This window comes from Salmo salar, chromosome ssa29 (genome assembly GCF_905237065.1).
Source record: "Salmo salar chromosome ssa29, Ssal_v3.1, whole genome shotgun sequence".
Lineage (NCBI taxonomy): Eukaryota > Metazoa > Chordata > Actinopteri > Salmoniformes > Salmonidae > Salmo > Salmo salar.
This window is the reverse complement of record NC_059470.1, coordinates 29,017,501-29,035,000: the sequence shown is the minus strand read 5'-3', so window position 1 is coordinate 29,035,000 and position 17,500 is coordinate 29,017,501. Positions and strand designations below refer to the sequence as shown.

The 17,500-nt window shown below is 46.7% G+C and overlaps 1 protein-coding gene across 8 annotated transcripts in view; it reads left to right on the top strand.

The window, feature by feature from the left end:
• LOC106592044 (RAB11-binding protein RELCH homolog) overlaps nt 1-17,500 on the top strand; it is a 137,949-nt gene that overhangs the window by 120,283 nt on the left and 166 nt on the right. For 7 of the 8 annotated variants that reach the window (XM_045710911.1, XM_045710908.1, XM_045710906.1 and 4 more), the window contains 9 exons: nt 1-79; nt 1,575-1,674; nt 3,315-3,397; nt 4,525-4,588; nt 7,941-8,079; nt 8,209-8,325; nt 10,033-10,121; nt 10,327-10,397; nt 16,672-17,500. The exon at nt 1-79 is cut by the window's left edge and continues 28 nt beyond it; the exon at nt 16,672-17,500 is cut by the window's right edge. In XM_045710911.1, the coding sequence (XP_045566867.1) occupies nt 1-79; nt 1,575-1,674; nt 3,315-3,397; nt 4,525-4,588; nt 7,941-8,079; nt 8,209-8,325; nt 10,033-10,121; nt 10,327-10,397; nt 16,672-16,792 (863 nt within the window). In that variant the 3' untranslated portion in view covers nt 16,793-17,500. Of the gene's footprint in view, nt 80-1,574; nt 1,675-3,314; nt 3,398-4,524; nt 4,589-7,940; nt 8,080-8,208; nt 8,342-10,032; nt 10,122-10,326; nt 10,398-16,671 lie in introns of all 8 variants that reach the window. The other variant, XR_006762723.1, reaches the window with a different exon arrangement.

The following is a 17,500-nucleotide window of genomic DNA, read 5'->3' as shown; positions in this document are numbered from 1 at the left end:
TTCTAGAGGACGTCATGACGACCCTGTCTCTCTCCCAAGCCCCCCTGGACAGCCTCAAAGCCTCCTTCATAGAGCTGGGGTAATACACTCCCGGACAGATGGACCGACACAGGCGGACCCGGACACATTGACGGACGGACCCGGACGGACGGACGGACCCGGAGAGACGCACACGGACAGACGCCCACGGACCAACGGACAGACCCACGGACACTGACAGACGGACAGACACACCCGGACAGACGCACAGACCCACGGACACTGACAGACGCACAGACCCACGGACACTGACAGACGGACAGACGCACCCGGACAGACGCACAGACCCACGGACACTGACAGAGGGACAGACACACCCGGACAGACGCACAGACCCACGGACACTGACAGATGGACAGACACACCCGGACAGACGCACAGACCCACGGACACAGACCCACGGACACTGACAGACGGACAGACGCACAGACCCACGGTCACTGACAGACGGACAGACGCACCCGGACAGACGCACAGACCCACGGACACTGACAGAGGGACAGACACACCCGGACAGACGCACAGACCCACGGACACTGACAGAGGGACAGACACACCCGGACAGACGCACAGACCCACGGACACTGACAGATGGACAGACACACCCGGACAGACGCACAGACCCACGGACACAGACCCACGGACACTGACCCACGCCCACGGACACTGACCCACGCCCACGGACACTGGCCCACGGACACTGACCCACGCCCACGGACACTGACCCACGCCCACGGACACTGGCCCACGGACACTGACCCACGCCCATGGACACTGGCCCACGGACACTGACCCACGGACACTGGCCCACGGACACTGACAGACGCCCACGGACACTGACAGACGCCCACGGACACTGACAGACGCCCACGGACACTGACAGACGCCCACGGACACTGACAGACGCCCACGGACACTGACAGACGCCCACGGACACTGACAGACGCCCACGGACACTGACACTGACCAAAGGACACTGACCAAAGGACCGACGCACACGGACCGACGCACTGACCCACACGGACCGACCCACACGGACCGACGCACTGACCCACACGGACCGACGCACTGACCCACACACACGGATACTGACAGATGCCAACGGACACTGGCCCACGGACACCTGCCCACGGACACTGACAGACGCACACAGACCAACGGACACTGACCCACACACACTGACCCACCACGGACACTGACCCACGGACACTGACCCACGGACACTGACCCACACACACGGACACTGACTCACGGACACTGACCCACACACACAGACAGACAATAGTCAGAGATAATGGGTAATACCTGTGCAATAAGCAATGTATTGTTATTTACTTTGATCTCCCTCTGTCTTTATCTTCTTCCCCTCTCTCTTTCTACCTCTCCCTCACTCTATCCCCTCCTTCCCTATATCTGTCTCCAACCTCTTTCTCTCACTCTCTCTCTCCTGCATCTCTTTCCTTTCTCCCTCTCTTTTCCCCTCCTCTCTCCATCTCTCTCTTCCTCCTCCTCTTTCCTCTCTCTCCCTCTCTCAGAGCTAACCCAGTGTACCATGAATTGTTACTGACGGTACTGTGGTATGGGGTGGTCCATACCTCGGCTCTGGTCCGCTGTACTGCTGCATGCATGTTTGAGGTAAGACACCCTGCCGCAACACACCACACACACGTTAACTCACTGAACAAAGAACTTTATATTCTAGTGGCTGATGTCAGACCATGGGTTCTAAAGGGTTTTCAGTTGTAATATGCAAACAGAACTATACTGGTTTGCCTCCATATGTCTTTCCCCTGCAGCAGCCTCTGCTTGTTATTGCCTGTCCGCTCTATGGCCTGATTTAGATTTGAATCCCTAAACCCTTCCCAGAGCCAGAACCACTTCCTTGTGAACACATAAGAGCTAGGGAAAAGCCTAGCACCGAAATGGAATAAGACCTAGATAAAATACACTCTTGGTGAAGAGATGTAGCATTCTCCCTCTCCACCTTCACTGTCATAGTGGTATAGACACCCCTCTCACCCTTCACTGTCATAGTGGTATAGACACCACCCTTCTCTGTCATAGTGGTATAGACACCACCCTTCTCTGTCATAGTGGTATAGACACCACCCTTCTCTGTCATAGTGGTATAGACACCACCCTTCTCTGTCATAGTGGTATAGACACCCCTCTCCCCCATCTCTGTCATAGTGGTATAGACGCCCCCCTTCACTGTCATAGTGGTATAGACACCCCTCTTCACTGTCATAGTGGTATAGACACCCCCCTTCACTGTCATAGTGGTATAGACACCCCCCTTCACTGTCATAGTGGTATAGACACCCCCCTTCACTGTCATAGTGGTATAGACACCCCCCTTCACTGTCATAGTGGTATAGACACCCCCCTTCTCTGTCATAGTGGTATAGACACCACCCTTCTCTGTCATAGTGGTATAGACACCACCCTTCGCTGTCATAGTGGTATAGACACCACCCTTCACTGTCATAGTGGTATAGACACCACCCTTCGCTGTCATAGTGGCATAGACACCACCCTTCACTGTCATAGTGGTATAGACACCACCCTTCGCTGTCATAGTGGTATAGACACCACCCTTCGCTGTCATAGTGGTATAGACACCACCCTTCTCTGTCATAGTGGTATAGACACCACCCTTCTCTGTCATAGTGGTATAGACACCACCCTTCTCTGTCATAGTGGTATAGACACCACCCTTCGCTGTCATAGTGGTATAGACACCACCCTTCGCTGTCATAGTGGTATAGACACCACCCTTCGCTGTCATAGTGGTATAGACACCACCCTTCTCTGTCATAGTGGTATAGACGCCATCCTTCTCTGTCATAGTGGTATAGACGCCACCCTTCTCTGTCATAGTGGTATAGACGCGCCACCCTTCTCTGTCATAGTGGTATAGACGCCCCCCCCTTCTCTGTCATAGTGGTATAGACGCCACCCTTCACTGTCATAGTGGTATAGACGCCACCCTTCCCTGTCATAGTGGTATAGACACCACCCTTCGCTGTCATAGTGGTGGAGACGCCCCCCTCCCACCGTCTAGGTGGTGGAGACGCCCCCCTCCCACCGTCTCATAGTGTTTGTGTGTGTGTGCCTACCATGCTGCTACTTATTGTTGTTGTTTATCACTTTCTTTCTGTTTTTCTTTTTTCCCTCCCTCTCTCGGCGTGTTGCCATGAAACTGCTGGCTCTGTCCATGCAACGCCCCTGGGCTGTGACATCACTGTGACCTTTCGGCTGTGTTGTCCAATCAGCTGCTGGTGAAGGGGGTGAATGAGACGCTGGTGGCTCAGAGGGTGGTGCCCGCTCTCATCACTCTCTCCAGCGACCCTGAAATGTAAGTGTCCCCCTGCTGCCTCTTCTGGCCACCTCGACCCTACCTCCACCTCGCAGGAAGAACCCCACATCATCGGGAGATTTTGATTTGTTTAATAGTTGATTTGATTGGGGCAGACAATCAAAGTGCTCAGAATGCGAAATAAATACGACTCAAAGGTAAATAACGTGAACTAAATTGTGTCTCACACTGAGACACTGAGGCATTACAGCATGAATCCAGTACAAAGTTGGTGCTCTCTCTAAAAATGTATATTTTCTTTGCTCTCTGATTGTTTCAAGTCTGTCTGACTCTGGGTAAAAAAAAAAAAACTCTTCTTTGGGATTTCTTCCTGTTGAGGTTGAGGTGCGGTCGATCGGTTCTGTGACGTTCATGTTGACTGTCACTAACACCACGCATCATCAGTGTGCGACATTACCCATCACAAGTTATTGGGTCACCAGCCTGCGTCACTAACCCACAACCCGGTCGTCACTATATAACCGTGCTTGAAAGGACGGAAGTAGGATGCGTTCTAAATATAAAATGTGATTTTAAACACTAACCCAAATTCTTACCTCTAACCTAAACCATTTCATAAACCCAAACCTTAACTATAGACAATTAATACCAAATATCTAATGTACTGAAGATATTGGTGATTTTGTCCTTTCTGGCATAACCGTCTTGTAACTACCCAATCATGTTAATCGCATCATCAGTCTGCAACACTAACTCAACTCGCTCTCTGATTGCCTGCATTTCGAGGCATCCCAGCATGGTCAGCTGTAATGTCTTACCCCCTTTCTTCCTCCTCACCCACTTTTTAGCAGATCGCCCCCCCCCCCAAGCCTCCAACCCTCAGGTCCTGATTGTCTTCACCTCTCTCTCCCTCCTAACCTCCCCTCTTCCTCTCTCCCTCGTAACCTCTTCCTTCCTCTCTCCCTCGTAACCTCTTCCTTCCTCTCTCCCTCGTAACCTCTTCCTTCCTCTCTTCCTTCCTCTCTCCCTCGTAACCTCTTTCTCCCGCTCTTCCTCTCTCTCTTGGTTGGTGTTGGTCAGTTTTATATTGTTATTGTCAGAGCTGCACCTTGTAGTGTTTATAAAGCAGAGACCTGGCTCTATTGTAACTCCTGTCTGGTTTATAGTTCAGTTAGGATATCTACTATCCCTGCCTTTGGTACCATCATGGAGACGGTCACACACAAAGAGGTACCAACATCAATATTTACAAACAGATATACATGTACATACTACACACATGCATGAACACGTCTGGGTTGTATGTTTGAGAACAGGTGTGTGTGTGTGTGTGTATATGTTTGTGTGTGTGTATACAGTTGAAGCCGGAAGTTTACATACACCTTAGCCAAATATATTTAAACTCAGTTTTTCACAATTCCTGACACCACTTTATTTTAAGAATGTGAAATGTCAGAATAATAGTAGAGAGAGTGATTTTTATTTCTGCTTTTATTTCTTTCATCACATTCCCAGTGGGTCAGAAGTTAACATACAGTCGTGGCCAAAGGTTTTGAGAATGACGCAAATATTAATTTTCACAGTCTGCTGCCTCAGTTTGTATGATGGCAATTTGCATATACTCCAGAATGTTATGAAGAGTGATCAGATTAATTGCAAAGTCCCTCTTTGCCATGCAAATGAATTGAATCCCCCAAAAACATTTCCACTGCATTTCAGCCCTGCCACAAAAGGACCAGTTGACATCATGTCAGTGATTCTCTCGTTAACACAGGTGTGAGTGTTGATGAGGACAAGGCTGGAGATCACCGTCATGCTGATTGAGTTTGAATAACAGACTGGAAGCTTAAAAAGGAGGGTGGTGCTTGGAATCATTGTTCTTCCTCTGTCAACCATGGTTACCTGCAAGGAAACACGTGCCGTCATCATTGCTTTGCACAAAAAGGGCTTCACAGGCAAGGATATTGCTGCCAGTAAGATTGCACCTAAATCAACCATTTATCGGATCATCAAGAACTTCAAGGAGAGCGGTTCAATTGTTGTGAAGAAGGTTTCAGGGAGCCCAAGAAAGTCCAGCAAGCTCCAGGACCATCTCCTAAAGTTGATTCAGCTGCGGGATTGGGGCACCACCAGTACAGAGCTTGCTCAGGAATGGCAGCAGGCAGGTGTGAGGCGAAGGCTTTTGGAGGATGGCCTGGTGTCAAGAAGGGCAGCAAAGAAGCCACTTCTCTCCAAGAAAAACATCAAGGACAGACTGATATTCTGCAAAAGGTACAGGGATTGGACTGCTGAGGACTGGGGTAAAGTCATTTTCTCTGAATCCCCTTTCTGATTGTTTGGGGCATCCGGAAAAAAGCTTGTCCGGAGAAGACAAGGTGAGCGCTACCATCAGTCCTGTGTCATGCCAACAGTAAAGCATCCTGAGACCATTCATGTGTGGGGTTGCTTCTCAGCCAAGGGAGTGGGCTCACTCACAATTTTGCCTAAGAACACAGCCATGAATAAAGAATGGTACCAACACATTCTCTGAGAGCAACTTCTCCCAACCATCCAGGAACAGTTTGGTGATGAACTATACCTTTTCCAGCATGATGGAGCACCTTGCCATAAGGCAAAAGTGATAACTAAGTGGCTCGGGGAACAAAACATCGATATTTTGGGTCCATGGCGAGAACTCCCCAGACCTTAATCCCATTGAGAACTTGTGGTCAATCCTTAAGAGGCGGGTGGACAAACAAAACCCCACAAATTCTGACAAACTCCAAGCATTGATTATGCAAGAATGGGCTGCCATCAGTCAGGATGTGGCCCAGAAGTTAATTGACAGCATGCCAGGGCGGATTGCAGAGGTCTTGAAAAAGAAGGGTCAACACTGCAAATATTGACTCTTTGCATCAACTACATGTAATTGTCAATAAAAGCCTTTGACACTTATGAAATGTTTGTAATTATACGTCAGTATTCCATAGTAACATCTGACAAAAATATCTAAAGACATTGAAGCAGCAGACTTTGTGAAGATTAATATTTGTGTCATTCTCAAAACCTTTGGCCACGACTATACTTGCAATTAGTATTTGGTAGCATTGCCTTTAAATTGTTTAACTTGGGTCAAATGTTTCGGGTAGCCTTCCACAAGCTTCCCTCAATAAGTTGGGTGAATTTTGGCCCGTTCCTCCTAACAGAGCTGGTGTAACTGAGTCAGGTTTTGTAGGCCTCCTTGCTCGTACATGCTTTTTCAGTTCTGCCCACAAATATTCAATAGGATTGAGGTCAGGGCTTTGAGATGGCCACTCCAATACCTTGACTTTGTTTTCCTTAAGCCATTTTGCCACAACTTTGGAAGTATGCTTGGGGTCATTGTCCATTTGGAAGACCCATTTGCGACCAAGCTTTAACTTCCTGACTGATGTCTTGAGATGTTGCTTCAATGTATACACATAATTTCCCTGCCTCATGATGACATCTATTTTGTGAAGTGCACCAGTCCCTGCTGCAGCAAAGAACCCCCACAACATGATGCTGCCACCCCCGTGCTTCACGGTTGGGATGGTGTTCTTCGGCTTGCAAGCATTTCCCTTTTTCCTCCAAACATAACGATGGTCATTTTGGCCAAACAGTTCTATTTTTGTTTCATCAGACCAGAGGACATTTCTCCAAAAAGTACGATCTTTGTTCCCATGTGTAGTTGCAAACCGTACTCTGGCATTTTTATGGCTGTTTTGGAGCAGTGGCTTCTTCCTTGCTGAGCGGCCTTTCAGGATACGTCGTTATAGGACTCATTTTACTGTGGATATAGAGACTAAAAAAGTACCTGTTTCCTCCAGCATCTTCACAAGGTCCTTTGCTGCTGTTTTGGGATTGATTTGCACTTTTCGCACCAATGTACGTTCATCTCTAGTAGACAGAACGCGTCTCCTTCCTGAGCGGTAAGGTGGGTGCGTGGCCCCATGGTGTTTATACTTGCGTACTATTGTTTGTACAGATGAACGTGGTACCTTCAGGCATTTGGAAATGGCTTCCAAGGATGAACCAGACTTGTGGAGGTCTACAATTTTTTTTTTCCTGAGGTCTTGGCTGATTTCTTTTGATTTTCCCATTATGTCAAGCAAAGATGCACTGAGTTTGAAGGTAGTCCTTGAAATGCATCCACAGGTACACCTCCAGTTGACTCAAATGATGTCAATTAGCCTATCAGAAGCTTCTAAAGCCATGACATCATTTTCTTGAATTTTCAAAGTTGTTTAAAGGCACAGTCAAGTTAGTGTATGTAAACTTCTGACCCACTGGAATTGTGATATAGTGAATTATAAGTGAAATAATCTGTCTGTAAACAATTGTTTGAAAAATGAATTGTCATGCACAAAGTAGATGTCCTAACCGACTTGCCAAAACTATAGTTTGTTAACAATACATTTGTGGAGTGGTTGAAAACCGAGTTTTAATGACTCCAACCTAAGTGTATGTAAACTTCCCACTTCTAGTGTGTGTGTGTGTGTATATATATATATATATATATATATATATATATATATATATATATATATATATATGACTTTGGGTGTGTGTGTGTATGTCCCAGCTGTTGGAGCGTGTGAAGATGCAGCTAGCGTCGTTCCTGGAGGACCCACAGTACCAGGACCAACACTCTCTACACATGGAGATCATCAGGACCTTTGGCCGGGTCGGACCCAACACTGAGACACGCTTCAGAGACGAGTGTCAGTACTGTCACACGCTAATGCAAAGGCACACACAAAAAAAGGGGCTCATACACACACACACACACACACACACACACACACACACACACACACACACAGAGTAATAGTGTGTTTTTCATCTTTCAGTTGTGCTCCCCCACCTCCACAAGCTGGCGTTGGATAACAACGCCCAGGCTACAGAGAGGAAGAGGATGGACATCGCTACTCAGCTGTTTGAGGCCTACAGCGCTCTCTCATGCTGCTGTGTCCTTCACCTTCTGTACCACCAACGTGTGTGTGTGCGTGTGTGTGTGTCCTGCTACGGTGTGTTCAAAACTTAGCTCACCCTTTATTCATCGTTGAGGCAAACAGCTACATGTACCAAGTTGAGTAACTTTTAATGTAACTTTTTTAGAGCAGTGTCTCAGATTCTGTCTTCAGAATAACGCGACCTAGGTCAAGACTAGGTTGCTGTGGTCAAGACTAGGTTGCTGTAGTCAGACTAGGTTGCTGTAGTCAGACTAGGTTGCTGTAGTCAGACTGGGTTGCTGTAGTCAGACTAGGTTGCTGTAGTCGGTGGGTCCTATGGGACAGGGGGTTAAAAGTTCACTATTTGTGGTTCTGGGCTTAACTTGCCCTGTTTTGTTAGAGATATATATATACTGAATTAATTTTCTATTATAGCTGTATGTTTGTGTGCCTTCAAACTTTTTTAGCTGATGTCAATCATTTTATCTATACTAAAAGGTCTTTGGTCTTTGGCATCAGCTTTGATCTTTGTGTGTGTGTGGTTGCCTATCCCGTTGGTGAGTGGAAAAAGGAAAATAAACTCTCTCCATTTTGGCACTGTAAGCTGATTACAGGGTTGACTGAGCAGAGGGAGGGAGGGAGTTAGAGACAGACTACAGCCCACAGAGAGAAGGAGCGCGAGGGAGAGAGAGAGACCACAGCCCGCCTTAGAGAGAGAGAGGGAGAAGCCAGGAGAGAAAATGAGAGAGGGAGAGCTGCCTCCAAGCCTTTGGTCAGAGTTCCCAGCATAGGGCTCAGTGCGTGGGCATGCATGCACGTCCTTCCCTGAATGTGTTCCCAAAATGGTGTGGTTCCACAAGGGCATATTTCACAGCTCAGAGACCTCCCTAACCTCCTCTTTGGTGACCTTCATACACCCACACCCACCCACCCACCCACCACATACCCACCACCTGGTGACCTTCATACACCCATCCACCCACCACATACCCACCACCTGGTGACCTTCATACACCCACACCCACCCACCACCACATACCCACCCAGCTGGCTGAGGCTTGGTACTGTGTGATTATAGCAGGCTATACTGGGGTCTCATGTAGCTTTGGTCACAGTGGCTAAACCCCTGACAGATCGCTCACTATCAGAGCCTGGGGATGTGACGTCATCAGCGTGCGACGAGCCAGTGGAAGTACTGTGGCCCTCTGGGTAATGTAGTCATGTACCATCCTCACTAATCTTACCTACTTGTGTTAGTGTTTGGTTGTCAAGTGTTCGCTGTTGTTAAACTCTGTGTACTGTAAGTGTTCAGTTGGCCAGTAGGTTTTGTAAAACTCTGTGTTGGTGTCTGGTTGTCCAATATTAGTGTAGTTAAACTCTGTGTTAGTCTTCAGTTGTCCAGTAAAACATTTACATTTTAGCAGACGCTCTTATCCAGAGCGACTTACAGTAGTGAATGCATACATTTCATAGATTTTTTTTTTTTCTTCCATACTGGCCCCCCGTGGGAATCGGACACACAACCCTGGCGTTGCAAACACCATGTGTTGCAAACACCATGCTCTACCAACTGAGCTACAGGGAAGGCATTTATTTAAACTCTGTTAGTGTTTGGTTGTCCAATATGTGTTGTTAAACCCCTGTGTTAGTATTTAGATGTCTGGTAAGTTTTGTTCAACTGTGTTAGTGTTTGGTTGTCCTCTCCTTGACTTCTTGTTCCAGTCATCTCAGAGGAGCTTGTGGTGAATCACTTCCTGCCTGGCCTGAGGTGTCTGAGGACGGACATGGAACAGCTATCTCCTGAACACGAGGTACACACTCACACTCACATTGACCATACAGTAGCTCTTCCAAACTGCATCAACTGACCTGTTTCCCATGCCAGCTAAAGACCAGCTGATTCCCTGTCCCAGACCACTCACCACACAGCGTGATGTCTCCAGGAGGGAGACTCACCAGGCATACTTTCCACAGCACAGCAATCTGGCATATTTTCCACTGTGTGTCTTGTTGCAGGTGATCCTGAGCTCCATGATCAAGGAGGGGGAAACAAAGGTAGAGAACAGAGGGATCGGACAGGCTGAAGGGTGAGTACTAACACGCACCATTAAAACAGCACTGTGTCTGTGTGCTATGTCAGAGCATTCAAAACACACACACACTTTCCTAGCCTGCTGGTTTTGATCCCAAACATGAGTCTTTTTATACATTTTGGGGGGTAATTTAGCAGAGGCTCTTATCCAAAGCGACTTACTGTAGTGAGTGCATACATTTGTATATGTTTTCCGTACTGGTCCCCCCCTGGCGAATCAAACCCACCATCCTGGCGCTGCAAGCGCCTTGCTCTACCAACTGAGCTACGCGGGACTTGCCGGGTCACATGACCCTCTAGAAGCCTGGCTTCAGAAAACAGGTAGAGAAACCGTGGCTTTAGATACAGATCAGTGGTGAGGGAGGAGGGCAGAAAGACTTCAAAGAGCATTGGGACTCAACCGTAGTGTGGGTGAGAGGAGTTTAGGGTGGATTACAGGAAAGAGCATTGGGACCCAGCCGTAGTGTGGGTGAGAGGAGGGGAGTTTAGGGAGGAGTACAGGAAAGAGCATTGGGACCCAGCTGTAGTGTGGGTGAGAGGAGTTTAGGGTGGAGTACAGGAAAGAGCATTGGGACTCAGCCGTAGTGTGGGTGAGAGGAGGAGTACAGGAAAGAGCATTGGGACCCAGCCGTAGTGTGGGTGAGAGGAGGGGAGTTTAGGGAGGAGTACAGGAAAGAGCATTGGGGCCCAGCCGTAGTGTGGGTGAGAGGAATTTAGGGTGGAGTACAGGAAAGAGCATTGGGACCCAGCCGTAGTGTGGGTGAGAGGAGTTTAGGGTGGAGTACAGGAAAGAGCATTGGGACCCAGCCGTAGTGTGGGTGAGAGGAGGGGAGTTTAGGGTGGAGTACAGGAAAGAGCATTGGGACCCAGCCGTAGTGTGGGTGAGAGGAGGAGTACAGGAAAGAGCATTGGGACCCAGCCGTAGTGTGGGTGAGAGGAGGAGTACAGGAAAGAGCATTGGGACTTAGCCATAGTGTGGGTGAGAGGAGGGGAGTTTAGGGAGGAGTACAGGAAAGAGCATTGGGACTCAGCCGTAGTGTGGGTGAGAGGAGGAGTACAGGAAAGAGCATTGGGACTCAGCCGTAGTGTGGGTGAGGGGAGTTTAGGGTGGAGTACAGGAAAGAGCATTGGGACTCAGCTGTAGTGTGGGTGAGAGGAGGGGAGTTTAGGGAGGAGTACAGGAAAGAGCATTGGGACCCAACCGTAGTGTGGGTGAGAGGAGGGGAGTTTAGGGAGGAGTACAGGAAAGAGCATTGGGACCCAACCGTAGTGTGGGTGAGAGGAGAGGAGGGGAGTTTAGGGAGGAGTACAGGAAAGAGCATTGGGACCCAACCGTAGTGTGGGTGAGAGGAGGGGAGTTTAGGGAGGAGTACAGGAAAGAGCATTGGTACTCAACCGTAGTGTGGGTGAGAGGAGGAGTACAGGAAAGAGCATTGGGACCCAGCCGTAGTGTGGGTGAGAGGAGGAGTACAGGAAAGAGCATTGGGACCCAGCCGTAGTGTGGGTGAGGGGAGGAGGGATGTGTATCCGTGCGTCATCAACATTGGAACTCTGAGGCTGTAGCCTAGCAACACACACACACAATAGTTTTCTGCCTTTGTTGTTTTTGGGCTGTTTTTCTCTTCATGTTCAATTATAACTTTAAAATGTCTGTCATGTTTTTAGAATCAGTCATCATCATGTCATAATGCACAGTGTCAGAGACCACAGTTATAACTAGAATCTCTGTCATCATAATGCAGTGTCAGAGACAACAGTTATAACTTTAGAATCTCTGTCATCATAATGCAGTGTCAGAGACAACAGTTATAACTTTAGAATCTCTGTCATCATAATGCAGTGTCAGAGACAACAGTTATAACTTTAGAATCTCTGTCATCATAATGCAGTGTCAGAGACAACAGTTATAACTTTAGAATCTCTGTCATCATAATGCAGTGTCAGAGACAACAGTTATAACTTTAGAATCTCTGTCATCATAATGCAGTGTCAGAGACAACAGTTATAACTTTAGAATCTCTGTCATCATAATGCAGTGTCAGAGACAACAGTTATAACTTTAGAATCTCTGTCATCATAATGCAGTGTCAGAGACAACAGTTATAACTTTAGAATCTCTGTCATCATAATGCAGTGTCAGAGACAACAGTTATAACTTTAGAATCTCTGTCATCATAATGCAGTGTCAGAGACAACAGTAATAACTTTAGAATCTCTGTCATTGTAATGCACTGTGTTAAAGACAACAGTGATGTCTGATGATAGGATCCAGCCCTGATATGGGCCATTTTTATCACATCTCTCAACAAGCATGTTACTTCTAAGCCGCTCAACTCCAGCATTTTACTGTGTTTCATAACATTCATTTCAGTATTGACCATATGTCGTTGTGATGTTGTTACTGTGTCTATCTGCTGTTGTTCAACCCCAGTTAGGCAGAGGGGGGAAAAAGAGGAACTCTCTTAACTGTCAGTCAGTAGACAACAGAAGGAAGTGTTACTGTTAACACTTAAGCAACTGCTTTTACCAGTCTAGCTATATGGACACAAGGTCAAGGCAAAGAAATGAGAATTTTATAATCAGACAGTTAACAGCAGCACCGATCTGAATTGGATGTTTATGGAGACAAAGAATATTGAGATTATAGACAAAACATTCTAGATGAATGATAGGTACACTGAATGGTTTTTACAAGCTATATAATAATTTCCCATTCTACAGGCTATATACTGTAATCTACAGTCAGCTCCAAATATATTGTTTTGGCTCTGTACTCTGAAGTGATAGAATGACTATGAGGTTGAAGTGCAGACTAGCAGCTTTAATTCGAGGGTATTTTCATCCATATCGGGTGAATCATTTAGAAATTACAGCACTTATTGTACATAGTCCCCACCATTTTAGGGGTCCAAAAGTATTGGGACAAATTCACTTGTGTATGAAAGTAGCCAAAAGTTAAGTATTTGTTTCCATATTCCTTCTAGAGTGCAATGATTACATCAAGCTTGTATCTCTACAAACGTGTTGGATGCATTTGCTGTTTGTTTTGGTTGCGTTTCAGGTGATTTTGCACCCAATAGAAATGAATGGTAAATAATGTATTGTCATTTTGGAGTCACTTTCATTCTAAATAAGAATCAAATATGCATCTTAACACTTTTACATTCATGTGGATGCTACCATGATTACGGATAGTCCTGAATGAATCGTGAATAATGAGTGAGAAAGTTAGACCCACAAATATCATACCCCCAAGACATGCTGACCTCCCCTGTTATTGTAATGGTGAGAGGTTAGCATGTCTTGGGGGTGTGATATACAATGCTAACCTCCCCTGTTATTGTAATGGTGAGAGGTTAGCATGTCTTAGGGGTGTGATATACAATGCTAACCTCCCCTGTTATTGTAATGGTGAGAGGTTAGCATGTCTTGGGGGTGTGATATACAATGCTAACTTCCCCTGTTATTGTAATGGTGAGAGGTTAGCATGTCTTGGCGGTAGAATATTTGTGCGTCTAACTTTCTCATACAAAACATTAGGAACACTTGCTCTTTCCATGACAGACTGACCAGATGAATCCAGATGAAAGCTGTGATCCCTTATTGATGTCAATTGTTAAATCCACTTCAATCAGTGTAGATGAAGGGGACGAGACAGGTTAAATATGGATTTTTAAGCCTTGAGACATTTGAGACATGGATTGTGTATGAGTGCCATTAAGAGGGTGAATGGGCTAGACAAGAGAACTGCTACGCTGCTGGGATTTTTAAGCTCAACAGTTTCCCGTGTGTATCAAGAATGGTCCACCACCCAAAGGACATCCAGCCAACTTGACACAACTGTGGGAAGCATTGGAGTCAACATGGGCCAGCATCCCTGTGGAACGCTTTCGACATCTTGTAGAGTCCATGCCCCGACGAATTGAGGCAGTTCTGAGAGCAAAAAAGAGGGGGGGTCCTCAATATTAGGAAGATGTTCTTAATGTTTGGTATACGCCGTGTATAATCTATCCCATTGTGCAGTGTATATAATCTAAACTCAGCAACTCAACAAAAACGTCCCTTTATCAGGACCCTGTCTTTCAAAGATAATTCGTAAAAATCCAAACAACTTTACAGATCTTCATTGTAAAGGGTTTAAACACTGTTTCCCATGCTTGTTCAATGAACCATAAACAATTAATGAACATGCACCTGTGAAACGGTCGTTAAGACACTAACAGCTTACAGACAGTAGGCAATTAAGGTCACGGTTATGAAATCTTAGAACACTAAAGAGGCCTTTCTACTGACTCTGAAAAACACCAAAAGAAAGATGCCCAGGGTCCCTGCTCATCTGCATGAACGTGCTTTAGGCATGCTACAAGGAGGCATGAGGACTGCAGATGTGGCCAGGACAATAAATTGCAATGTCCATACTGTGAGACGCCAAAGACAGCACTACAGGGAGACAGGAGAGACAGCTGATCGTCCTCGGGGGGGCAGACCACGTGTAACAACACCTGCACAGGATCGGTACATCTGAACATCACACCTGTGGGACAGGATGGCAACAACAACTGCCCGAGTTACACCAGGAACGCTCAATCCCTCCATCAGTGCTCAAACTGCCCACAATAGGCTGAGAGAGGCTGGACTGAGGGCTTGTAGGCATGTTGGGGGGGTAAAAATCTAAGTAACAGTCAGTATCTGGTGTGGCCACCAGCTGCATTAAGTACTGCAGTGCATCTCCTCCTCATGGAGTGCACCAGATTTGCCAGTTCTTGTTGTGAGATGTTACCCCACTCTTCCACCAAGGCACCTGCAAGTTCCCGGGACATTTCTGGGGGGAATGGCCCTAGCCCTCACCCTCCGACCCAACAGGTCCCAGACGTGCTCAATGGGATTGAGATCCGGGCTCTTTGCTGGCCATGGCAGAACACTGACATTCCTGTCTTGCAGGAATTCACGCAAAGAATGAGCAGTATGGTTGGTGGCATTGTCATGCTGGAGGGTCATGTCAGGATGAGCCTGCAGGAAGGGTACCACATGAGGGAGGAGGATGTCCTCCCTGTAACGTACAGCGTTGAGATTGCCTGCAATGACAACAAGCTAAGTCCGATGATGCTGTGACATACCATCCCAGAGCATGACGGACCCTCCACCTCCAAATCGATTCCACTCCAGAGTACAGGTCTCAGTGTAACGCTCATTCCTTCGACGATAAACGCGAATCCGACCATCACCCCTGGTGAGACAAAACCATGACTCTTCAGTGAAGAGCACTTTTTGCCAGTCCTGTCTGGTCCAGCGACAGTGGGTTTGTGCCCATAGGCAACGTTGTTGTCGGTGATGTCTGGTGAAGACCTGCCTTACAACAGGCCTACAAGCCCTGTCCAGACTCTCTCAGCCTACTGCGTACAGTCTGAGCACTAATGGAGGGATCGTGCATTCCTGGTGTAACTCAGGTGTTGCCATCCTGTACCTGTCCCGCAGGTGCGTCATTCTGATGTACCGATCCTGTTCAGGTTTTGTTACACATGGTCTGCCACTGCGAGGACGATCAGCTGTCCGTCCTGTCTCCCTATAGTGCTGTCTTAGGCGTCTCACAGTATGGACATCGCAATTTATTGCCCTGGCCACATCTGCAGTCCTCATGCCTCCTTGTAGCATGCCTAAGGCATGTTCACGCAGATGAGCAGGGACCCTGGGCATCTTTCTTTTGGTGTTTTTCAGAGTCAGTAGAAAGGCCTCTTTAGTGTCCTAAGTTTTCATAACTGTGACCTTAATTGCCTACCGTTTGTAAACTGTTAGTGTCTTAACGGCCGTTCCACAGGTGCAAGTTCATTAATTGTTTATGGTTCATTGAACAAGCATGGGAAACAGTGTTTAAACCCTTTACGATGAAGATCTGTGACGTTATTTGGATTTTTACGAATTATCTTTGAAAGACAGGGTCCTGAAAGAGGGACATTTTCTTTTTTGCTGCCTTTATAATCTATATCCCAGTGTGCACTATGTAATATAATCTCTATCCCAGTGTGCACTATATAATATAATCTCTATCCCAGTGTGCACTATATAATATAATCTCTATCCCAGTGTGCGCTATATAATATAATCTCTATCCCAGTGTGCGCTATATAATATAATCTCTATCCCAGTGTACATGGTATCATCAATATAACCATATACTGTATCTGTATATATGTGGACCAATGATGATGCTATGTTTAACCGCTAATACATATTTACGTGTGTTCAAACTGTGTATGTTTCTGTTCCTGTAGATCTGTGTCCATCGCTGTCAGTCTGGTTGGGGAAGACGCCAAGACCAAGTTCCTGAGTAAGATGGGTCAGCTGACCACGTCCGGTGCCATGCTGGCCAACGTTTTCCAGAGAAAGAAGTGATCCTTCTTCCACCGCCGAACCGCCTAGCAGCAAGCGCACTACATATCCCATGAGCCTCCATTGTCTGGAGCCCAGGCTCCAGTGATGGGCCAGATCAGGGTCTCTGCTCGAACACCTGAATGCATCCTTCACTCCTCCCTAACTGGACAGGGGACAGCACTGAGCCCTAGGAGGAAAGGAAGGAAGGGTGCCCTTTTTTACACATTTTATCAGGTCCAGGTTGTATGTCAATAGTCTGAAGTGGCTTCCTCTCCTCGTCTCAAGGAGAGGAATTCATTATTATATTATTGAGATACAGCCACTAAGATTTGGCCAACTGGGTTTGTTTTAGAATTTTTACAGGTGCCATGTTGGCACCAAAAGCTTTCTGAACGTTCCAGTCCAGTTAGAATTTTAGTGCCGTTCTTTGTCAGAATGTGATTGTTCCGGAACCTTTGTGTCAACATGGAGAGGAGTAGCTAACGAACTGACGTCTGTATGTTCATGGCTTTGGGGAATTGCCTACTTGAAGTCAAAATCGTCTGCCTTTATTTCATCACGTCTCTCGTTGTTTTGATATTTTATAAATGATTTAAGACTTAATTCCTCCAAAGAAATCTGCACTTCACTTTTTTATTACTTTCTCTTTATTCTGTTTTGATTTCAGAGTCTTATTATATTTCTGTTGGAAATGTGAAGCCAAAGAGAAGATTACTGTCTTCCTTAATC